This window comes from Meriones unguiculatus, chromosome 1 (assembly GCF_030254825.1).
Source record: "Meriones unguiculatus strain TT.TT164.6M chromosome 1, Bangor_MerUng_6.1, whole genome shotgun sequence".
NCBI classification, from domain to species: Eukaryota; Metazoa; Chordata; class Mammalia; order Rodentia; family Muridae; genus Meriones; species Meriones unguiculatus.
In genome coordinates, this window is record NC_083349.1 from 184,247,349 (window position 1) to 184,273,151 (window position 25,803).

The 25,803-nt window shown below is 46.2% G+C and overlaps 1 protein-coding gene and 1 long non-coding RNA gene across 5 annotated transcripts in view; one reads left to right on the forward strand and one right to left on the reverse strand.

Moving 5' to 3' along the window:
* Positions 1-25,803, reverse strand: part of Zbtb16 (zinc finger and BTB domain containing 16) — a 180,912-nt gene that overhangs the window by 79,130 nt on the left and 75,979 nt on the right. For all 4 annotated transcript variants that reach the window (XM_060373310.1, XM_060373313.1, XM_060373316.1 and 1 more), the window contains one exon: positions 10,251-10,348. In XM_060373310.1, coding sequence (XP_060229293.1) covers positions 10,251-10,348 — 98 coding nt within the window. The remainder of the gene's footprint in view (positions 1-10,250; positions 10,349-25,803) is intronic.
* LOC132649486 (uncharacterized) lies at positions 11,988-15,887 on the forward strand. The gene is made up of 4 exons (XR_009587940.1): positions 11,988-12,229; positions 12,831-12,911; positions 13,201-13,617; positions 13,704-15,887. It is a non-coding gene; the product is annotated as an uncharacterized LOC132649486 (long non-coding RNA).

Here is a 25,803-nt window from a genome sequence, read left to right on the forward strand (position 1 = left end):
AGGAGCCCTCCTGTGCTGCCCAGCCAGGCGCACCCTGGGGCGGAGTGGGCTGACTTTCAGAAGACAGGAAAAAAGGGACCAGTCTCTGGTCCTGGCACTGTTCCTAGCACGGGAAACTGGCAGGATTTTATTTAGAAACGACTACAGGCTGGTCAGAGTCTCTTTGGGCAATTCCTAAAACTTCCTGGACAGGATCTGTCCTACCAAAATCCCAGTGATCTGTGCGGGGCAGGTGAATCACTGCACAGCTGCCCCCTTGACAGATGAACCTCGCCACGTGAAAGGGAGGATCTCCTAAAGAAGGAGGGGCTGGGAGGAAGAGGAGCCCGGTGGTGAAGATAGGGATGAGGGGGAGAGCAACCCAGCACAGGGAATTTATGCACTGGAGTTGTTTACTACCTAATTAATTCAGTCATTTCTAAAACAATTTTATTTATGTTCTGTTTACCACATCAAAAGTATGTGTGGGTATTGGGGGGGGGGATCCTGAAATGCTAAAAGAATACCCCAAGGCATCTATGTTAATCAGCTTTAAAAAAAAAATTAAAAGGGGTAAGGGGGAGAGTTGAAAAGAAAAAGAAACTATCTCTGGTCTCTGGGGTTTTTTGTTTGTTTGTTTGTTTGTTTGTTTCGTTTTGTATATATATATGTGTGTGTATATATATATAAAATCTCTTCCAGTCATGAAAGAGAGAGATTGAGGGAGATAGGGGGAGGGAGAGAAAGAGAGAGAAAGAGAGGAGAGAGAGAGAGAACGCCAAACCCTCTCTGAGAGCCTTCCTGGCTGCTGAAAACCGAGCTTGTCAAAAAAAACAAATCCATAATGGCCCGAGGCTCCTCTCCAATCTATTTTCTGCTCAGCTGGTTTTAAATGAAGTTATTATGAGTCATTAAAACACCCGCAAGCCAGTGGAAGTCAGCCAATTACAATTTTAAATTTAGCCTGTTCTCTGCCCCATTCTCTTGTTTTCTTCCTTTGCCCACAGAATGCTGCTGCTGTTATTTTTTCCCTCCCTTCCTTTACCCAAAGTGGAAGAGACGGTTATGAAAATGCATACTACTGCGCACCGTGCAGAACCATTCATAGGAAACCCAAATTATTAAATTAAAAAAAAAATGCAGACTTCCGCCCCCTCTGAAGTCAGCCCAGAGTCTCAGCCTTGGCCCTCTGGATTCTGCCGAGAAACTCTGCTCTGTTGGCCGGAAAGGTCAGGGGCTATTTTGAAAATGAAAAGATTCTTCACTGGGGTCTGGTTGAGAAACACCCCCATCCATCCATCCATCAACTTGCTCCTGCAGGAACCCAAGGGATGGGGGTGGAGGGGTGTACCACGAACAGCCAAAAATTAACACCCAAAAATAAAGCCGAAATTCAAAGGTAAAGCCAGCTTTCCAATCAAGCATGAATGTCGGTGGCAGTCACTAGATATCATGAGCTCATTTTGTTTTTTAATCTTCAAGGTAATGGCCTGTGTGGGCCCATTACAGCAGAGGAACAATTTCCAGTATTTCATGTAAATGCTTTGTCTCAATCTCTTTTTCTCTCACACTTGTGTATACAAACACATGTGCACACAGGGACTGTTGAAGAGTCTGAGCCTGCCCCTCATTCTGGCTAGTTCCCCAGACCTTCAACAAAGAGCTACCTTCTTAACTCAGCACCTGTCCAAGGTTACCCACTGCTAGTCTGGACGTGATGACCATGTGGGCTCCACAGAGCAACCCTTAGCCCCCTATTGGCACCTCCCAGGACTCCCAGGTTCCTTCTCCTAGATACAAAGAACTCAACACACTCTGCAAGAAGTCCAGTCTTCTACCCAAGCTAAACTAGATTCTGCCCCCAAAGAACCAAAGCCACTGACCTAGGCAGAAAGATCACCAACGACAGGGCAGAAGAGCATATCAAGTTAGTAATGTTAATGTAAAGGCCAGGGCGAAATGGCTATCTACCTGCCTACAGCCTCCGGGCATGACTCAGGCCCTACCTGCCAACAACCAGCTATGCTGGATGACAAAAGAGCATGAAATGCAAAGAAGCTTCTAAGAAGCTCCTGTGACCAGCGATGGTTTACCAAAAGCAAGAGGAAGACCTGGCCCAAGCCCTGAAGACCAGAAACCTGAAGCCAACAGACACAGCTACCCTGTGCCCCACAGATTCTGAGATGGCACCATCTTCTAACTGCTGAGCTCTTACATGGGGGGGGGCAGTGGAAGGGGGGCTCAGTCAGCTGTTCCTCATGATGATCTACACAGATCTGCCTCTCGGAAGGGACTGGTGTTGAAGCTACCCGCCCCCACCCCCCACCATTCCTTCAAAAGGGGCAGATGACAAACCCTGAACATTCAGATTCCTTTCCTGAGGAAAGCACACAAATCTGTATAATCTTCAGATTCAACACCAAACCCAGATCTCCCCTCGTAGCACAAAATACTTCTTGTATGTATTATTAGCGGTGGTAGTGGAAGGTGTGTTTTGTGTATGTGTGGTATGTGCGTGTGATGTGTGAAGGTCAGAGGGCAGCCCTGTGAAGTAGGTCCTCTCCTTCACCTTTACATGAGCTCCAAGGAGGGAGCTCAGGCCACCAGGCTTGTGCATTAGGCTTCTTTACCCACTGAGCCACCTCAATTTAGTTACAGATGGTAACAAAGTCAAAAATATAGATCCAAGCCTTGTGTGTGCCAAGCACTTTACCAGATCTTGAATGTAGGAGAACAATTGGCAAGAGCTGGCTGGAGGCTTCCATGCTCTGGTAGGTATAGAGTGTACACCTGCGTGAGAGGGGTCTGGTGAAAAGATTCTGAAAACACCTAACCCTGTCCTTCTACCTACCAACCCCACTTAAAAACAGTACATAAGAGGACCTGGGAAAAACATAAGTCGTGCCAGAGTAAACCCACTCTTATCCCTTCAAGGCAAGGGACAATCAAGCTTCCTCCAGTCACATGCTCAAAGAGTCTCCACCAGACCTCCGGGCCAGAATGACATTAAGTTCTCCACACTGACGGCTGCCCAACTTCTAAACTCAGGAACACTGAGAATGGTAAGAAAGGAGACAGACAGACCAACAGACAGATGAAAGAACGCAGGCGAACGCAGTGGTGACAAAGACAGATGAAGACACTGGAGAGGAGACAGAAAACACACCGCAGTGTCAAGCAACGGCTGCTGCTGACACAGACACAAGGACAGTGACAAAGAGATGAAGCAAGATGCAAGGAGATTGGGGGGAATGGAAGCAGGGGACAGAAGAGCCACAGTGAACACCTGCCCAGGCAGAGACCCAACCTCTGGAGGGAGCACGGAGAGGAACAGCAGCAGCACAGTGGGCAGGACAGGACAAAGATCTGTACTCCACACCACATAAGCCCCACCCGACCCAAAGACTGAGGAACAGAGGCTAGAGAAAACAACAGAAGTCCACCCAGAGACACGCTTCTCTCAGGGAAAGTGGAAAACCTCATTGCTTTCATGTCTGTCCCACAAAAACAATGTTGCTCCGCAGCTCCACTCCACTCAGCCTCAAACAAAATCAAGGGCTATTACAGGCATCCAGAACCTAGGCAGGACAGAAGGAGGGAAGAAGAGAAGAAAGACTCCGAATGAACAGCAGACAGACAGATGTCCCACCCCTCCTCTAGGGCACCATTCATCCCTAATGGGAACGTCACCACCTAGCTGTGCAAAACCACGCTGCAGTGGGAAAGGGGGTGTGCCACCCTATCTGGAAATAGAGAGATCACAGAGAGGGAGTATGAGGGAGAGACGGAAAGAGGGAGAGAAGAAGGAGAGATTACATAATTCCCACTTTCTTTCTTCCACCCTGAAAGTCATGTTCTATCTGACAGGCTCCTCTCTGAGGGGGGAAAAATGACAAATCCAATCCAAAATTCAACAGCCTGTGTTCTGTTCGGAGAGCACACAGTGTACTGTACAGCCCATAAAACTCCAAACAGCCTCCAGACACTGCCGCAATCGTCCTCCATCAAAACACTTTGTCTTGCATACAAAAATAAGATACAGCGCTGAACAGAATACAAAATCAGCCCATTACAGTACAGAGAGACTGCTACTTAGCAACGAGGGGGCTCTAAAGCCTCAATGCTCTACAGGAAGCAAAATCTGTCGAGCCTGTTGGGCAAATGATAAACATTAGCAGTATTAAAAAACACAAAAGCCATGTAAATGGATAGACATAATGTAGAAACGAATTTATAGAATAAATTGGGATAGGGGGGCTTGGAGGGTGTGGGAAGAAGCTGGGTGGGATCCAGAGGGGTGGAAGGAAGGGGTGAGTTCTCCAGGCCTGTCACACTACCATATGCAGAGATGTGTGGTGTGTGGACTGCTTCTTCACACAGGTTATAGGTGAAGAGCCAGAAGAGCACTGATGGGAAATACTGTTTAATACAATCAATACAAAGAATTTTCCCCAACTTTCTCAGTTCAGTTAGCCTAAGGTGAAGCCTTAAAGGCTTTGGGACCTCGGAGTGTATACTCAGTGATACTGTGATGGGCATGTAGATGCATATGTGTGTGCTTATCCTCCTAAAATGAGCATGGCACCATCAAGTATGACATTTGCCACTTGCTGTAAATAAAACCCCAGGCCATGTTAAAAAAAAAGGGGAGGGAAGCCACCCACCCAAACAACAAAACCAAAAACAGCCCATGTGGGCTCGAAAAATCACTGTATTTCATCAGGTAAAGGGGAAAAATACCCTGGCTAAAAATCAGCAGCAGGGTTTCGGATCCCAGCCAAAACAGGAGCTAAAAAGCTAAACCATATTCGCCTGCGCTCAGCTGAGGCTCTTGAGGCAGAAATGGAGAAGAGGCGGGGGTGGGGAGTGGGCTACAGAGAAGGGGGAGCATGGAAAGGGGCAGGAGAGAAATGTATTTTTCATCAGCCAGTGTATAATTTATAAACAGCATTAAACAGTTTTTGTTTTCTTTCTCCTCTCTCCCGTGTAGGGGCTTGGACCGCAGTCAAGCCTGCATTAATTTCTGCTTTGGGTACAGTGTGTTCTTGGAGACGCATCTGCAAGCGATCATAAACTCTCTGGAATGCTGGCAGAACATCCAGACCTGCCGGCAGGCCAGTGACGACACCACTCTGGGAAAAAGTTCAGGAAGCTGGCCAAATTCAGAGGAGGGAGAGGAAGAGCAAAAAGCGTGTTCAAGGGAGAGACAGAGAAAGTGCTTTCCCAGCTCTTTCCTTTCTGCTACCCCAGTGTGTGGACCTCTGAGACACCCTATTACCAACAGGACTGTTCAGTGGGTGGGCAGCTCTCAAGACCTGGGGAGGGAGTAAAAGAGCCCTGAGAGAGGGTATTTCCAGGAGTCTCCAGCAGAAAGGAAAGTTGGTATCCTCTAGAGAGGAGACAGGGTCAAAGCACTACCTACAAACTCATGTGCCTGGCCAGCTCCAAGCTGCAGTCCTGAGAAGCCATCTTTGAACTCTAAGGCAGTCTTTCTGATGATCACTGTGGGGACCCTTCATTTAGCAGTCACAGGGACTTGCCAGCTGCCCTGTTTTTTCCTCCTCCTCTGTCTTTAAGAACCTGAAGCCAAAAGCTAAGTGCCAGAAGGAAGGAAGGAAGGGAGGAAGGAAAGAAAAGGAGGGAGGGAGGGAGGGAGGGAGGAAGGAAGGAAGGAAGGAAGGAAGGAAGGAAGGAAGGAAGGAAGGAAGGGAGGGACAGAGGGAGGGAGAGAGGGAGGGAGAGAGGGAGGGAGGGAAGGAGGGAGGTGTGGGGGGTAAAGACTCACTGGTCTTTGCCGACTTTGTTTTTATTTTCTCCCTGATCACAGTAGCCTAAGAAAGCCAGTCTTGCTTCTGGCCCCAACTTCTCCAGCCTTTTCACCTGCTCCATGGATGATTCAAGTCTCAGATGACATGCCCTGGCTACCCCACGCAAAACCCACTACCCCAAGCCTTCATTCCTCTGCTGTGGCTCTGAGTACAGAGATAAGCCCGGTCACAGGGGGAGCTCTCAACCAGTATGGCTGCCAGCACCGGATCACCAGCAGGAGCAAACAAAAAGGAGAGAGCGTCCCCACACAACAGCTTATCCTAGTGTGGGAAGCTTGGGATACTCCACACTGCAGCCACATCCAACGTAGACTACCTGTCTTGACTACTGAAGGGTCTCATATGTCATACAGTCCAGACCAGTGCATAGCCAAATCTCAACTGGCCTTCTGAAGGGAGAACAATGTCACTCCCTTCTCAGTATGCTAGTGGTTTTCCAGTGCTAGAGAGTTACACATCACTCTGTCCCTCAAGGCCTTCCACAATCTTGTCTCATCCCTCTCTTCTGGGCCCTGCACACCTTCCTCTGTCTTCTACACACCCTGCCCACATACTCTACTCCAAATGGTACTGTTCATCCTCACAGTCAGATTTTCTGTGACCCCCTCCAGAACACTGCTCTCGCCTTACTCTTCAGGGTCCACATCATCTGAATCTCTTCTGTACTTCTTCCTTGACACCTGGTACTATTCCTTCAACACTGTTTCATAATTAACCTAATGTCCTAGACCAAACTCCTTGAGGGGAAGGATGCTGTCTGTGGCATCCATCACCACAAGATGCACAGAGCCTCACCCATAATTAGTGCACAGTAAACACGTACTCTTTCCAAAAGTGAATGATACCCCCCAGAATGGGGCCTGACTGCCAAGATACCCAGATCTCTCCTAGTAAGCAGCTGTGTCCAAAACAGAGCAAGCAGTTGTGTTTACAAGCCAGCAGTATGTCATGCCAAGGTGTGGCATGTTCATATAAGCATAAGGGGAAGGCTTATACTGAACAAGGTCAGAACTCACCGAGTCACAGCCTATGGTCTGTCTAACCCCATACCCCAAATAGAAATCACCTCTCTTTAAAAAGTAAAGGCCAAGAGTTGGGGACCCATAAATGCTTCCAGGGCTGACTCCCATGGGAAAAAGGTACTGAGGGAGGTTTTCAAGTCACATGGATGGTGGACTGGGGACACTCTTCTGCTCCCTGCCACAACTCGATGCCTAAGTTTGACAGAGACTTGAATGGAAGCCATTGCTCTTCCCTCAGTGAGCCACACACCCTACCAATCCTAAAACCATCTCTAAACTGCAGAGCTTGGCCAGATCACTCATTAGTTAATGATTCAAGTTGTTGGTGGTTAATTTAAACTTATAGTTATCATCAGGTATATCTCATAAACACTTGGGTAGTTAAAGCATTCAAATCGGAATAAAAACTTCAATTAAACTGAACATTCACTATCACCATTTAGGGTCTTAAAAAAAAACCCAACACAACTAAAAAAGAGAAAGTAAGAGAGAGGGGAGGGGAGAAATCGCAGCTTCTCAGAAGGGCCTCCTACAGGGCAAACTTCTAATTAAACAAATTGTCAATTTCAACACAATGAAAACTGATTTAAGAGTGTAAATTTAGTATTCTAGTCACTGCAAATAAGAGCTTGCCTTGTTGATCTCCTACAGGCTGATTTCATCTGATAGGGAAGTGAAGAGGAGAGGAAGACAGACAAGAAGGGAAAGGAAAGATACAGAAGAGGCAAGGCAAGCCAGACTGGAGTACCTTCCTTACAGAAACAACATCATGGAATTCGGTGCATTCTCTCCTCCAGCATCGCAGAAACTCTTGTTTTCACCCCACCCCTTCCAGATTAGAAAAAAAAAAAATAATCGAGAATGATGACAAACTTGGCTGAGCACTCACTGTACATACTGTACCCACAAGCCTGGCTCGAAGCCAGACCTGGCTCAGAGCCAGGTCTACAATAACAAACACAGGCTGTGCTAGCCAAGAGGGGGTGGGGCAGCCAGCAGTGGCAGGAGAGGGAGGAAGGGAGAGGCATGCCGCTCGGTGGAGCAGAAGAAACAGCCAGGATAAGCCTGGCAAGGACAACTGCAACTATGAGGGAGCAACCAGGACCCCTGCCCAAGCTGGGGTTCACTTCCCACAGCTGTTCTTAAAAACAAAAGGACAAAATCAGGTTCCCCAGGCCCTTGGGCAACTATTCATCTCACCGGCTCTAACTCTCTGCCCTCTATAAAATGGGTCTGCACTATAGAGATAGAGATAGAGATAGAGATAGAGATAGAGATAGAGATAGAGATAGAGATAGAGATAGAGATAGAGATAGAGATAGAGATAGGCTGGTCTCACTGTTGGCTCATAGCACAGAACCTCCAAACCACAGAGGCAAGAAATCCACGCTGTCTATCGTGTATTTCAGGCTAGCCAGGGTGTGTCTCCAAAAATAAATAAATAAAAGCTGCCTTTTGTTTCTTAAGACAGGGTGTCATGTTGCCCAGGCTGGCCTCAAATTTGCTATATAGCAGCAGCTGGCCTTGAATTCCTGAGTACCTTGCCTCTCCTTCCCAAGTGTTGGGACTGTCTCCCCTAAAGCAACAGAGTTCTCTTATCTGGTATGAGGGTAGAGGTTGCTAGAAGACAGGGAACTCCTCAGACCCAGGCCCTAACTTGCAGCAATTTCGCATCTCTGCAAAGGGTAAAGGTCAGGAAGTAGTCTAGTCTCCCCGGCCTTTGGTGCTACTTGAAAGCCAAGACACACCTGCCTAGGAATGAGGGGGTCTGCAGGGCAATGGACAAAAAGGCGAGGACTGAACGTCTCAGACTCTGCAGGCTATGAGCTGTGTGCTCGGGTGAATTAAAACAAAATGGTGACTCATCACCAAACTCTCCTTCACAAGGACATTGGCAAGTGGATTTCAGAGGGGCCAATCGAATAATATAGTCGGTCTTCAGTGGCCAACACATCAGCACTGACATAAAACCAAGAAAGCACAGCTCACTGTATACTCATGAAGCATATAGGTCAGAGCATGGGACCCTCAAGCAGAGACTCAGATAGGACCAAAGTGGGCTCTCCCTCCCTCTGACTCCTGCCCTGGGACCTGCCAGCTTACAGTGAAGTGAGGCAAAATCACTATCTTGTCAGAACTGGGGACACCAACCCCACCTCAAAGTAAGAGCTCAGCAGCTCTCAGCATACCTCAGCCACACCCACTAATACTCTGGGCATGGGTTTCACAGCAGAGATGATAGCCAAGTCACACCTTTTCCCACTGCCCATGAGGGCCAGGATGTCCTGTGTGTCCCTCTTCCATCAAGTCCCTCAGCCATGAAAGGATTTCTGCTGCAGGTGAGCCCAGACAGAGTCCCCTTGATATGTTCATCAAATCCCTGGGCTGTTCCCATTCATTCAGTAAGCATTTGTGTTCGACAGAACATAGGCCTAATCCTGAGCCCTAAATGTCTGTTAAGGGAAAAGAAGGGAGATTATTCTTACCAAGCACCTACCACAGGGGGCATAGTGTGGGGGGGGGAGGGGCACGCCTGCACTGACAGATACAGAGACGCGATGAATTTGGCCATCTTTACACAGTTAAGTGTCTGTCATGGGAGAGGACTTGAATTACATATTGCTTGGGGCAAAATGGCCGAAGCAGAGGCAATTCATGGTAGTCACCTACATAAGGAGAGAAAAACCAGAGAAGACAGACAGCCTCTCCCCTAAAATACAAGTGCAAGTGTAAAGACAAACCTAGTAGAGGGAGAAGACTGTGACCTAGCAAGGAAGTCACAGCCTCTGCAGTACAAGGCAGGCTGTAGGCTGCCTGAAGGCTGTAGCATTGGGTCTACAGGATCCTTCCCTGTACCCAGAACACCAGCCACTCAGGGTGTCAAGGGCTTCTCCCCTCTTCGCACACCTTTTGGGGCACAGCAGCTTTGCAGAAACATGAGCAAAATTACTAGCAGCCACATACTCAACCCCACTAGAATTGGATAAAATTAACTTGCAAAAGACAGCATGCTATAACTAGCTTTGAGTTCCAACCTTTCTATATCTATTTAATTAAAGGCTCTTGTGTAATGTGAACCCAATAGTCAGATTCATTAGACAGTGAGAACCTAATTCCACAACTGTTTCTGCTAATGAAACTGCAGTCTGCTTTAGATGGTACCTCGAACAGGGCATGGGTACCAGTGATGGCCTGGGAACCCCAGGGGAGAGCATAAGGATAGGTTCCTCCGATGGGCACTCTCTCAGTGTGGCTCTTCTGCTCCATGGAATTGAAAGGAGGATCCAAAAGACAAGGTGGACCAAAGCCCTGGTTGGCAGTGAAGACAACCAGCCCATAGGCAGCTCTTAGTTGAGAGTGAAAATGGGCAGGAGGTAGTTGTCTGTACCAACATAGGGCCAGTGAAGGAGACCTTGCCTACCTGAATGAGCCAGTAAATGCATCCTCAGTCGCAAACTATCCAGGAACCGTTTTCCACAGAGCTCACACCCGTATGTCTTCATTCCACTGTGCAGCTTCCTGTAGGGGAAAAGAGAAGATAGGTTGCTGCTGCTCCAGCCGGACAGAAGGCAGTTCCCCACCCCCAAACTCGCCTACAAGCGTTCAGAGCCATCCCGGCAAGGGAACAGGAGGAGGTGGTAAGGGTGGTACTGGTAAGACTCTCATCCCACCCCGGATTCCGGGACAGTCGGCCATGTTCCCCTGTGTCCGTGGACTACCGTACCCATTCCTAACCATGTTCCTAGAAGGGCGGGGCACTTCTCATCGCTTTAAACACCGGTACTCAGACTCAGACATCAGATGTGAGCTCAGAGAAGAAAGGTTCCAGCATCTGGAACTGTCAAACAAACAGAGGGTTCGCTGTCAAACTAGCACAAATCATGAATGAAACCCTTCTGGACTTTGTTCACCTCCAGGCAGCACTAACTTACACCCCCACCATCACCACCACTGTGCTGTGCTGGACTCAGGCTCCTGCCACTTGCTGGACTACGAAGGTTGCCCTGATGTCTTTTTTGTTTTTCTCCCCAACCCCAAAGCCCAGGATAGGGTCTTTCCAAATATGTCTAAGAAGGAACAGGGTCTATGGACATGGATGCTAGAAGTTCTTAAGAGTAGCTGTGATCTTCCTCCAGATCTCAACAAATGGAAGAACTGCAAAAACATCAGATAACTCCAATCTAGAACAAGGTTAGCCAGTCAAGGTTCTTGCAGTGGTGCCATCTCATTTACCACCATTACGATTCTATGAAGTGGCATGTTATTACCATGGCAACAATTGGTCAAACACTCTGAGACAATCTACCTCTTATCCTAACTCCCTATTGGGGTATTTCTGCTCAGACCCTTTACCATGGGGCTGGTCATCTGCAAGGAACCCAGTGGACCAGCAAGAAGGGAGCTCAGCACTAGGGAGGGTCTTGGCTACCTATGTGGGTTGGTCCCAAATGTTAACCCTCCTCCCAACCACACTCCTATTGTCAAGCCCCAGTGGCCACTGCTGGATCCAAGATCTAGATAAAACACCTACCCCAATCTCTGTTTCTCTCCTGTCACTAAGGATCCAGAGATAGGCAGCCAGAGATAGGCTCTGAGGACAGTGGTGCAGATGGGAGACACGGAGCTCTCTGAGAGCCTGGACAACTTCCAGGCAGAATGACTGTGTACTAAACCATGGTGTGCTGCAGAGCTCTAACCAGCCATGCTAGAGAACACTGGGTAGCAGTGTGTAATCAGACTGGCAGTGCCAATATCACAATGACACCCAACCATACACTGCTACCAACTTACAGATCCCATCACTACGCCAAAACCATTCAGTGACACCTAGGCAAGCCTTGGCAGCATGCCAAACAACGGGCCACCACAGCATGAGGACAGCACCCAAAACCATGTGCACAGCCTTCTGATTGATAGAGATCACAGACAGTTCTTGTTGCAGAACTCTTTCTCAATCACATTGTTCTGTTTGCTGCCTTCCTCTTCCCCCTTGCCAAAGACAAATGATTTCTCAAGCACAAACACATAAACACACACAGTCTCCCACAACACTGTAGGGCTCCCCACCCATCCCCCATGCGTTATCTCACTCTTGGCTGTGGCTGATCTATCCAAATTGAGAAAGAGTACAGAACATTTTTAACTGAACATTCTTTACTCTGATTATATTTCACAATGTCAGGGCACTGGGGCATGTCCGAATAGTGTTTGGGGCAAAGTATGTTTTTAAATAGGTACCCAGGCATGTCTCTCTCTCCTCTCTCACACACACATACACATTGTGTACGTGGAGGGGGAACAGTGTGACACTTCCGTCCCTCGCCTGAGCATGATAAATAAATATTGCCTTACTAAGAGACAGATACACCACGCGAAGACTCCTCAAGGGTGGTTTTCCAGGTACTTTCCTGAAAGTTGACTACGAAAGGGTCCAGCTGATTTTCATCCTTTTAATCATTTGTTAATTTGTTGGCTTCCAAGGGTGTCCATGCTGGAGCATGGGAGGATAGATCCCATGAGGATTAATTTTCCCAAAGGATTGCGGAATGGTTAATCTTCAGCTCTAGGGAGCACCTCCTACCACCTACACTTGATTCCCCCTCAAAGGTTGCAGATTGAATCTTTCACCCTGATGAACACTCTTAAATAACACCATTGCCTTTTTCCTGGATATGAGTAGATTTGCTCAGCAGTTGCTGAAGTGGCTTTTCTTCCAGTTGCCAACCAGATTGGCTCCATGTGAAAGGTGATGGATTCCAGCCTGTTTCCTGCATAGGTATAGGAGGGCTTGGGGAGAAATGCCCAGGACACAGATTTGAGAACCAGACTCTCACCCTGACCCTGCCCTGGCTGGTTTAAAGACCTTGAATAAGTCAGGCTGTCACAGCCACTTGAATTTTAATTTACTTTTTTGAGCAAACAAAACTCTAGACCCAACCTAGCAATGTATTCATTTTAAGACTTTCTAATTCAGAGACCTGTTTTTTTCTCTTTCTTTCAGGAAAAGAAAAAACAAAACAACAACAACCAAAAACCTTCTAGAAGTTATCAGGAGGCTTTCCTCAGAACTATTTTAGTCACTGTGAGTTTTCTAGTCTTTGGTGATACTGGTGTTCCATCTTGCCCAATTCTCAGGGGAAGCACACTGCCCTGAAACTGACCTACTAACTCAGTGCCCGACACAGGTTCCTAGAGACCAGCATGGCATCCCTGTGAGTCCACATGTAGCAAGGACAAAGGTCATGCTTCAGTGGCAAGGAGAGCAAGACAAAGAATACAAAGTTCAAAACAGAAAGGGAACAGCCTCACAGGTCGGCTGTGAGTTTATGCCAGTTTACTCATTTTTTTAAAAAAAAATGTTGTTTACACAGGAAGGAAGAAAGTCTGAAGCAGAGGCTTCCCCCAACTCCAAGAAAACGTGTCAGAGAAGAAATGAGTGCATTCTACAGACTAGCAACCCGTAGACGCTGATACGGTCCTCAGGAACCCCTGTAGAAACAGAATCCCAGCTAATGCAAAACCTCCTTACCCACTGTCAACCCTCTCTGCAGAGGTTAAACCAAAATTCCAATCTACTCGTCTTTCTCCTCCTCACCATGTTCAACATATCTCCCCAGCCCTGTCCTGTCTTTCCACAAGGCCTAATTTCTTACATTGTGCTTCCTCCCTTGATGGAGTTCCCACATGTGTTCTCCAAGAGGAAGCCACACACTGATGGCTGCTGCTTTGAAAATAATTTATGGTTCTAGAGTGGTTCAACCTGCCTCAGACAACACGTGACCTAACAGGTAACTCACCTTGCAGGAAACAGAGGTTCACTTGTATCCAAGAAGATCAAAGATTAATTCCTGTTCATTTCTATCTATATCCTCAGGAAAGCAGAATCACAATGAGAAATTCAGTCTAAGAAAATCTGAACCTTTTAGCAACACACGAGAAGGATTTGGTTTTTCTCTCATCAATTCTTGTCCATGCAGCTCTCACTAATAAAATCACCATGGCCAGGTTGTCACTTGGAACCATGTCTGTGCTCACAGAATCTGAAAATCATGAAGTCTCCATCTGGTTTGGACTACTAGCTGTTCAATGACAGATGCTATGTCTATCTTGCCTTTGCTCCGTAAAGACCACTTTAAAGGATAAAGAAACCCCTCTAGGTAAAGTGGGTACAGGGCACTCCTTGCTTATTCTAGAAACATTCTAAATACAACAGCTACATAGGCAGCCTCCATTCCAGCACCAGACCTTACTGTGTGGTTCCTGATGTCTATACAAGGAAGACCAGTGATAATTTCCTGGAATGGTAAATGTTGAGCTTCGGACCAACCCAACACCTCCAGAACAGGCCTTCATCAACCCAGCTCAAAAGGGACAGAACAAGAACATGACTGTCAGTAAGGAGTGAGTCCTCCTGTCTTCCCTACCTCAGTCCCCAGAAACAGCTGGCATTCCTTAAGGGAGCCCTGCATGGATACTCTCTCTTCCAGCAAAGAACCAAAAAGGCAAGATGAGGGAAGGGGTCATGGAACTACTAAGTGAAAAAGGCTCTGGCTTCTGGAATGGGGGATGAGGGAGTGTAAGACCCAGCACTGGCCATGCCTCACTTCTTCTCATGTTCTGTATAGGGATAAATGGCAAAAATGGGACTTATCCACAAGCAAGAAAGTTTGAGAGAAACGCTCTCAGTTCCAATAGCCCAGGGGCTATACTACTTCACTCTGCTAATAGGAAGTTGAAATGACCTTAACTGTGAGTTTGGGGGAGAGACCAGTGCAGGGAACCAGGACCTATGACCCAGGAACTAGGAAAAGCCACTGGGAGAGAATGCATAGCTGGACACTGGACAACATTTTACCCATTTCTTGGTTAACTGATGTATCTTCTGAGCTAACATTCAGACCAAGCCAATGAGGTCCAGGTGGTCCTTCCAATTCACTCAGTGCCTGACCAGAGGTTGATCTGCTTATGCCAGCTCCCTGATGCTGGCCCTTTTGCTCTCTTCTCGTGTGTTTGTTTTGATAGTACTTGGGAATAAAAAATGGGGAGCATGAATATCCCTCTTTAGTGGTTTTTGTGACACAGGATCTCCCTAGGTCACCAGGCTGCCTTGAATTCCTTCTGCAACCCAAGCAAGCTTTAAATTTATTATAATCCTCCTAGGGTCTCAGCTTCCAGAGCAGGTGGGATTACAGGCCTGCACCCCAAATCCTAGCTAGGGCTTCTGCCTTCCAATCTCACGACCATGTGTTCTAGTTTCTTTTTTGTTACTATGATAAAATACTTTGAAAAAAGCATATTATGAGGAGAAAGTAGTTTATTTCTCCTTAAAATTTCAGGTTTAAAGTCCATCACAGTAGAAAAACCACAGGGGCAGGAGCTGGGTGGCTAGTCACATCTGTAGTTGAGAACAGGGAAGGGGTGGGGATGAGGCACGCATGCTCACTGGCTTGCCCGTGCTCAGCTCAATTTCTCTACTCGTAGGTAGTTCAGGATCTCCTGCCTAGAGAATGGTGCCACTACATACCAGAAAGGACATCCTCACATAAATAAAGACCTATAATCACAGACATGCACAGCAGCCAACCCAACGCAGAAAACAATTGCTCATTGCGATTTTCCCCCCAGGGGATTCTAGGTTATGTCAAGTTGACAGGATTTGACCTACTTGGTGACTCTAAGGCACCCTCAGAAGGAAACAAGAGCGTCAGTGAATGAAATCCAGAGCAAGGTCTAAATGCATTCTCAAAAGCCCTCTCAAAGCTCCTCTACTTACACAGGAAGCTAGCCCCATGCAAACTGCTGGGCTTCTTGGGAGGGAGACTATGTCAACAAACACTGACACCCAGCCAATCTCTCCCTTTGGGGACAACATGAACTAGGCCAAAGCTTCCAGCCCCAAAAGAAATAGGCTCCCAGCACAGCTGTAAAACCATCTGGTTGGGCTCACTCACCTTTCTAAACAGCAACTAAACTGAGAGAAGAAAGCGGCTTCAATCTGGGGCTTTCTCACCTTCCTTAAGACTGTTTGTGGTTAAAAAAAATAAAAATAAAATCCTAACTCTGAGACTCACAGGCCCTTATTTCAAATGACATGACAAAGGTCAACCAGTCAATGATAGTCTGAGAAAGTGCTAACACAAAGTTGAGCCCACCGGAGATTTCTCCCCAAAGCCAACTTCGCAGGCAATGGGGGCTACTTATACTATCTAGTCCAGCCTTCTGCAGGCTCTGCAGGTTTGATGCATTTCCTTGGTTTTTGTTTTTGACACAAGGTTTGGGTCTACCTATGCAACCCTGACTCACCTTGAACTCACTCTTTAGCCTAGGCTGGCTTCATGCTCATGATCCCCCTGCCTTAGCCTCTCAAATGCTGGGACTACAGCATGTACTAACACGCTCATCCTTCTACTGATCTTCATGAGATCTTCATGGGAATGGAAAGCTCTGAACAGTGAGTGCTACAATAGGAATCTACTCTAAACCAAAGCAAGCTCTTCACAGGCCATAAGGACACTGACGAATGTTCCCTACCTTCCAAGGATGACATTAGATCTTCCCAGAGAATGTTTCTTAATACCAGCAGTAGTGCCATATTCCAGGCTGGGCAGGTGATTACCCACCGCCCCCTGCCCTGGTGTCACATACCATTCAAGACTATGTGGTTTATAGGTTTCTCAGAACTGCAAGCTTAAGGACAAGAATCATGTCTCCATGTTCAGCACAGACTCAAGCAGACAGAGACATGGAATTCCTAGTGAAGTGGTCTCTAGCCAACCTAAGACAGAGGGACACACTTGGCCACTGCCACGTTGTCCTGTGCACCTGACTGGGGCTGGAAAGTGGGCTTGAGACCCAGCAAAAGAGAAAGGACAGTTTCAGCCTCAGCCAGTAATGAGTCACTTCCATTTTCTCAAGACAGAAGGGAAATTGTCCCTTTATCCACTTCTTTTTTAAAATGTGGAGATTAGACAGTCATTTGACAAGCTTCAAAGGCATAGCTGGTATTACTACAAATTATCCTTCTAGCAATATAGTTCGTGGCTCCTCGACTAGTCAATATTAATAAACATTACCCAATGCTTTTACAACACAATTTATTTTTAATACAGATCTTTATGTATGCCATAAAGTAAATATACTAATAAAAGCCAAGGATTTCAAAGAAGCAATTTAAAAAACAACTGAGAACTAACAGTATTGCTTAACACCTTCTCTGCCGCAGTTTGGGTAGGAACTAGGGATGCAGCTCCACAGAGGATGAGAAACAAGTGGCCATTTTGGTTGTTTTGGTGTTTTTATAAGGGAAGGGTAAGGAATACCAAGGAGCCATGCTTTCTCAAGAATCATCTAGAAGCCAGGTATGATGAGGCATACCTGTAATCCCAGCATTCAGAGAGGCAGAGGCAGGTGGATCTCTGTGAGTCCGAGGTCAGCCTAGTCTACAAAGCCAGGACAGCCAAGGCTACACAAAGAAATCCTGTCTCCAAAACATAACAAAACAAAAAAAGGAATCAAGGCATACCCAGTAGGCTGGGTGAAGGAGATGTGGTTTTCATTCCAGGTATTCTAGTACACATCAGCCATCCTTCGTCAAACTTCTTGTCTCTCCAGCCAGGCAGGGCTAGATCAAGGTGATCTCTTAGGTTCTTGCTAGTCGGCTTCACAAGCTGCAGGGCTGATGTAGTCTACACTGTCTGTACTCTCTCCCCTTCATGAAAGGTCTGCACCACATACAAAGGGTTCCATGAAATTCATAATGCATCTCATTAAATGACAGAAACAAACCAATAAAAGGAAGTTCGAAGAGAAAGTGTGGGAGATGAAGAAGCCCGCCTCCCCTCTATACATGTATCCACACACTTCAGTACAAGGAGACCTGTTGCCCAAGAGAGAAACCTCTCCTGCCCTATTAGGGACTCTCAGAATGAAAGCCATACACACATCACTGACCCCAATCTGGCTCACAAATGAGTGGATGGGATAGTCCTCTGCTTCAAAAAGCATCGGAGATCTGGAGATATTGTTCTGTAGCTAAAATGCTTGCCATACAAGCACATGGACCTCTGAGGTCAGATCTCCAGCTCCTACGTGAAAGAGAAGTGTGATCTTGAGTACCTGTGAGCCTAGTATTGGGAAGGTGGAAAAGATAGATCTATTCCCAGAGATCTCTGGATAGCCAGTCTAAGCAGTTGATAAGTTCTGGATTCAGAGAGATCCTGTATTAAAAGATAAGGTAGAATGCCAGGCAATGGTAGCACCTGCCTTTAATCCCAGCATTTGGGTGGTAGGGGCAGGTGGGTCTCTGTAAGTTCAGGGCCAACCTATTATACACAGGGAGTTCCAGTCAGTGAGGAGTATATATAATGAGAGCCTTTCTCAAGAAAAGAAAACTGGGGAGCTGGAGAGATGGCTCAGTGGTTAAGAGAACTGTCTGCTCTTCCAAAGGACCCAGGTTCAATTCCCAGCAACCACATGGCAGCTCACAACTGTCTGTAATGCCAATTCCAAGGGGTCTGACAATTCACACTAATGCACAATAAATAAAAAAATAAATAAAAATAAACCAACAACAACAACAAAAAAAAAGAAAACTGAAGGAAAAGAGGGGGGAAGCTTGGAGGAAGGGCAATATAGGAAATGACAAAGGACCATGTTGATTTATCTCCCTGAGGAAGTGTTCTAGGATGGAGGCTCAGGGACTCTGAGTATTGGGTGCCCAGGACTCCTGGTTGTTACATAATCTACCCCTTGTTTTAAAATATTGAGTTCTCCTGAGTCATTTATTTGAAATATCTTTATCAACAAATTTCACCAAGAACAAAAGTTTTTCATTTGGGCTCTGGGCTGTGGGCTGATGGTATCGCACACAATCACATACAGTTTCTTTCAACAAGGTCTTAGCATGCTTATCTGTGAAGTTGCTGGTAGCCAAATATGACTGAAATGTTCTATTTATGCTCACTGGATTAAGGAGATGTTGCAACAGTGCACAAAAACCTGGCAGATGTAAGCAAGGTATTACAGCCAAGGCAGTTAAGATCTGAAGGCAAGAATCAATACGCTCGTTTGTAGTTTTTCTTTTAACAAAGAAAAGTTGTGTGTGTATGTTTTTTTTTTTAAAAAAGAAAGAAAAAGAAAATGAGAGAAGAGAAGAATAGTAAAAAGCTTCAAGATTTATAGCATTCCTGAGCTTTTTCCAAACCCAAAACCGGGTACCATGATGCATACTAGATGGTGTCAGCCCAGGGGAAACAAAAATAAATCCTAAGTGTTCTTTCCAGATCCTCACGGCCCTATAAGGGAATCAGGCAACGGTTATGGATGAACACAGCTTGATTTTTTTTTAAATCTTTCTGTCTCCCATACAAGGTTTTTCTTCAGCACAAATAGCCAGTTTCTAAGAAAACAGCTTTCAAGAATCTACACACGTTTTGGTGATCTCCCCATCTTGCCTGGGTATGGGAGATGTCTTTGCCTTTTGGTTATCAGGAATTGCTTCTTGGGTTTCTACTTCAGCCAGGGAGCCAGGGAGCTCCCTGTAAAACCCAGGGACCCACCTGCAAACTTGAGCCATTGTGGAGAGTAACAGCGGCCTCTTAAAGCCTCTGGAAGCCCGTGCCTTTAGAATTAAACCACTCTGCAAACCCTTTTAATGTATATTGCCTCATTCTTCCTGCTTTACTACACTGAAAATTAAATTACTTTTCTATGAGAATTCTGCGCTTGAGAGCCGGGCTCTCCACATCAGTTATGAACACCAGAGACGAGCTGGGCAGATTATCTGTATGGACATCAAATCACATTCAAATCTCAGTAGGAAAATTATTGCCATTTTAATGAGGGGGGGAGAGATTTTTGCTTTTTTTCCCCATTTTTTATGCATGGATTTGTCAGTTTTTGAGACAGATTTTTACTTAAAAAGTAAACAAACAAAAACAAAACCTATCACCCTCCCTTTCTTCTAGAACAATGAGGAAAAAAAAAACTTTAATCAGGAGGCAGAGGCTCTCTTGATGGTAAGGCCAGCTTGGTCTACATAGGGCAATGTAGGTGAGCCTGGGCTGCACAGTGAGACCAAGTCTCAAGAAAGAAAGAAAACACACACACTCACTCACACTCACGTACACACACATATGGTGGGGGGGAGAGGGGTTGGACAAGTCACCTCAGGTTATATAATCTCAAAGGTAGGGTACACCTCATTCCACTTTGAAGGGGCTTCCTGAAAACCACCAGCCAGAAAAGACACACCAAGAAGCTGCCTACGCCCATACCTGAGCTACACGGAAGCACAGAGCAGCCTCAAGGCAAAAAAGCGGAACAATGGCTCCTGACTCCACTTGCAGGACCATCTCACAGAAGCTTCGGAGCTTCCCACAGGGAAGACGTGTTGACTCACTCCTTACCAATGCCCACCCTGTGCTCGTGACGCACCTGTGTGTCGGCTCCCACGGCAGCCCTGGAGCGCGCTGGAGCCGCAGCCTGCTGGCATTGCTTCTGTACCAACAGTGCTCTGGCACCACACTTTCTTAGCCTCCTTTCCAGGGTCTAACACTACCCGCAGGTACACAATGGGCTTTTACTATCCTTCACCTCACCTGGACTGTAAGCTTTGTCAAGGAAGAAGCTATTTGGTGCACTGTCAGAATCTGGCAGGGTGCCTGGGACACAGTCAGTGGGTATTTCTAAATAGAACTTTATTGAGATATTATCCACATACCCTACAATTTACCCTTTTAAAGTGTACTGTTGAGGGGGTATGCTTTTAGTACATTCGCAGAATTATGCACCCATCGCCACTATCTAATTCTAGAATATTTTCTCTACACTAACAACGCCCACCTTTCCCTCTTCTGGCTAAGCCCAGCCTCTAGCTAACCTACCTTCCTCTGCGGATTCACTTATCTTGAACATGTCATAGATATAGAAATTATACAAATTAGATCCCTTTAGCCCCCACTTCACTCACAGAACACACTTGCTCAAGTTTCATCGATAGCATACTTATATAAACTACCTCATCCTTCCCTACTGTGGAATAATACGCCATTGTATGTCTATACCACACCCTGTGTACCCATTCATCAGCTAATGGACGCGCAGCCGTTTCAACCTTGTAGATGTCACAAACGCTGTTGCTATGAGCATCAGTGTGCAAGTTTCATCTGGCGATCAAACATTTTCCTGCTGGGTATGTACCTGAGGATGGAATGGCAGGGGGGTCATAAGGCATTTTCCACCATGCTCACCACGTTGAAGAAACACCACACTGTCTACCAAAGCGGCTGCATCATTCTACATATCCATCAGCAACGCCTACGCTTCCAACTGCATCATACAGCTTTGGACTGTATGAATAGAGAGCCCTTCTGCCATAAGGCAGTAGGAAAAAAGACAAAGTCCCATGCTCCTGCCCAATGCACTAGTGCTTCACTTACACAGAGGACAGGCCATATTCAGGCTCAATGGGAACCCCAGTAGGTCACTTTAACTTTTTTTTTTAAGATTTTTTATTTACATGTATGAGTGCCTATATGTATGCATGTGCAAATGTCTATGCCTGGAGCCCACAGAGGTCAGAAAAGAGTGACTGAATCTCTTGAGACTGGAGTTACACATGGTTGGGAGCTACCATCAGGGTGCTGGGAACTGAACCTGGGTCTTCTGCAAGATCAACAAATGCTCTTCACTGCTAAACCATCTCTCCAGGTCCTTTTTAGAAGCATCAATAGAAAAACAAATGAAGAAAAGGAGAGAAAACACCACAAGGCTCAAATTGAGTACTACTTTCACATATTATTATTTCAAACCCCTCCCCTATCAGAAGTCCAGACTCAATAACCTAATGATGCCATTCTTTAAACAGGTCTACCTGAAAAATAAGAAAGGGATACTGGCTCAAGTGTAACTAACCTGGAGTTGGTCAACAGGAGGTTGTGTGACTTCACAGCGCTGCTGTCTCAGCTGAGAACAGACTTAATGCTTACAATTGAAATACATGGCACTGGGAGTGCAAAACTTAGCAGCAGGGCATTTGCTTAGCATGTGTAAGGCCCTACATTCAGTCTTACATCATGGCCTGCACACATGCACAGACATTTCAAAAATGTACAAATAAAACAAACAAACAAAAATCCTGGCAAATTCTAAAGGAAGGACCCACATAGTTGATAGCTGTGCAAGCCGTAAGTAAAGCTTGCCCTCTCAGCCTGAGCTTGCCTGAGGGGACAGAGCATCCTGAAACAGGAGGCTCAGAAAAGCTCTGTGCACAAGTCCTAACTTCTTGTCCCCTTATTCTCTCTGTGGAAGAAGGCAGTAGGTTCCCTTTCTGCACAGACTCCTTGCAAAGAACAAACAAACAAAGGCAGGGACAGAGCGAGGCCCTTTGCAAGCTGCAGGTAATTAAAACAGCCTATAAATGCCCCAACAGAAAGCACTTCAAAGAGCCAGTAATTCCAGCAATGGCCAGTCAAGACTGTGTGGTGTAAAAATTATGAGTGTTCCCAACGGGGAGCTTTGTGTGAAAAGGACAGGAGTTGGTGGCAAAAGGGGTGGGGGGTGAGCCACACAAAGGGGGGTTTACAATTGGTGTCCATGCTCAGGGTGCACGATACTGTGTGTATGTGTGAAGCACACACATGAGGGAGAGCAGGAAGAAAACATGTCTGTGTGTGCCTGTATGTGTGAGAGAGAGAGAGAATGAGAGAGAGGGTACACATTTATCAATGTTGAGACAGTCCAAGCATGTGGGCAGAGATAAAAGGAAAAAGAAAATAAAGGCAACAAATACGCATCCTCTTCCCCGCTGGGCCTTGTTTTCATGAGAAGAAGTACCAGGCAGCACCTCTGCCTCCTGACATGCTCACAGGCCATGCATAATACCCACTGCTGGGGCCCAAGGAGCAGTCGTGGCCCTGGCCACGCTGTTGCTCCCTGGATCTGCCTACAACACTACCTCTCTCATTCTTAGCACAGTGCACACCAGCCCACAAGTCACTGCGGGTTGTTATCTTGAAACTGGGGGTGAAGAAGGCAGATAATTCTTAACCTTGACTGACAGATTCACTAAGTCCCTAGCCCTGCCTACTGCCTGCCCTGGTACTCTGATGAGATGGTATGGTGACAAGGACTGGGGTTCTACTTTTTATAATAGATGACAGATATGAGAATGTGGCTCAGTAGCAGACGGGCCCTAGGCTCAATTCACAGCACTTTAAAAATAATAGTAATAATTTATTATTAGGTTTATAATAACAAACTCTTATTATGTAACACACAATACAGAAAACCCAGTGTTGTATGTCAGTAGTCACCTGTATGTCAACAATATATCATACATTAACAAAATACGCTGCCACTGGACGTGGTGGCACATGACTTTAATCCTAGTGAGGTAAAGGTAGGTGGCACTCTGTGAGTTCAAAGCCAACCTGGTGTGCATATTAAGTTCCAGGCCAGCCAGAGATATACAGTAAGAGCCTATCCCAATAAACAGACAAATAAACAAAGTCCTATAATGGTAGTATAATTTTCAAGACCCCATTTCCCTCCAGGAAAGACCCAGTGCCCTCATAGGGCCACATGGGCCAATATCACCTTCCCGAGTGCCTCCCTTCCTAAAACCACATCCCCTGCCTTGACCTGTGTGTCTATAACCATAGACACAAGAGGCCCTGGGGAACCTTCGCTTGCTTGCTTCTCTGTCTCTCCTAGATGGACAAGCCCAGAAAACAGCTCTCCCTTTTTTATCTGAATCCTCAAGTCCAACAAAGGCATGGGAATAATAGCTACAGAAAAGATGTGCTGTTGAGTGGATGGATGAGCAATTGGCGGGTGTTGGTCACACGATAGATAAATAAATCAATCGGGACCCAGATGGGGTACAACGCCTACAATGATACAACCCTGCTATCAGTCAGCCAATCAACTATTCACCCAGTCCACAGGAACTTCAAGCTTGAAGAGAGTGTTTGGGAGAAAGGCTATGCTCACCACTCACCAACTTAGCAAAGAACCCAAACCCAGCTGGTGGCTTTATTTCCCCATAAACAAAATCCCTGTCTGGCCCCCTCTAAGCCCACTCACTAACTCCTCACTGACATTGCTGGTTTTAAGCCCACCCATAAAAATGTCCTTTACTATTTTTATTTAATGAGCTTTCATTTTTCTTTCTCCCTTTCTGTAAATGAGAAAGCAAAGCCTACCTCCTAATGGGGATGGGGAGAGGAAGCGAAGTGGAATCTCTTAAATGGACCATAACTTCACAAAACACTCTTCACCATCCCCCACATCTGTCTCTCCCCATGGCTCTGTGTCCCCGCCACCCCCGCCACCCCTGCATCCTTTCTCTTCTCTCCATTCAAAACAAGATGCATGGATTTTGGACATTTGATTACTTTTAAGTATATATTTTTCCCTCAAATAGACTGAATACAATGGTTAGGAAATGTGACAGAAAACTATTCTGAGCCATTTATTGCCTTAATACCCACCTTTGTCCAACAGGCAGTTTTGACAACAGCGATAAATTCCAAATTTATGTCAACAGAGCATATGTTGAACACCTCATTTCTGAGCTAAAGCGGCATGCTGCCCTATAAATCACCGTTCTGTTTGAAATGAAAGTAGATTACAGGCCTGTGTTATTGAGCAGTTAGAGCTATAGTCATATAAATCAGAACTTTTAACTCTAGGCAATCCGTTGTGCAATTAACTAAAGGGTACTTTGTCATTTCAAGGCTTGTGCACAGGCTTGGCAGGGCACAGAGCTACCGGGAAGGGGGGGTGGGAAAGGAAAAAGTTTGCAGGCAACAAGAGGGCTATAGACTGCAGCCTCCACCCAACCCTGCCATGTTGTACCCCAGCCTCTGCCACCCTGAAGAGCCTGCCAAGGTTGGACACTGACAAAGACAAGCTTGTGCTCAACATCGGCTGCAAAGACGATGTTACACATGCGTTTGTCTCCAAAGCGCCTCCAGAGAGCCAGCGGAGCCTTTGCACTCATTCCTGAGGCATTTCCTAGACACAAGCCAGGTCCCCAACCCTGTCGTAGCTGCTAAGATGGTGCAAGAAGGCTGATGGCGGAGCTCTTGCAGAGAACTTGCCCACCCTGTGGACAGTTCCATCCACAGCATCACAAAGAAGCCAAAGACACAAGCGGTGATAAAAAAGAGAGAGAGAGAGAGTACAAATAATATTTAGATGATACCAGTAATGAAGAACTAAGAGAGCCTTGTACAACCTGCAGCTAAGTACTTACAGTGTCCCTTTTTTTGTGTGTGTTTCTTCCCATTCTGTCCCCAGAACAGTTCTATGAGGCACAGAAGATTTTTACTTCTGTTTTGCTGAGAAGAAAACTGAAATGCAGAACAAAAACATCTTGCCCTACAGCAGGGCGGATCATCAGGTGGGAGAGCCTGGTATGATTAGGACAGTCAAGTGAACTTAAGAAGCCAGACTCTAGTGCTAGCCCAATGTTCAAATCCCAGGTCTACAGTGGACTGGGTGTCTCAGTTTGCTCACCTGTCAAAAAGGGACAGTAATGACACCATTACTTCACTAGGTTGATGAAGAAGGCTGCGTGGGAGCAAGGTGTGATGAGAACACATATAGAGTAAGTGGACTGAAGAACAGGGAGATATCTTGATCCCTGGCCAGTCCATAATATAGCCCCAAGACACAGACCTGGGTGGGGGGAAGACTGACAATAGGAGAAAATGTCAGATGGGAATTCAAAAAAGGAGGAAGTGGTGATAGGTCAATATGTCAAAAAAGAAATATCCAAATATGTCCAAAATGCTGTGGAGCTACAAAAGAGGAACAGAGAAACTGTGGGTGCTGTAGCTGAAAATGGCATGAGGACAGGGCAAAGCTGAGCTTGTTTTTTCAATTTTGTTTTGTTTTTTTTTTAAATCATGGAATAGCTCTATCCAGCCAGGTAGTGTCAAGAATGGAAAAACCCCAGCATATCTAAG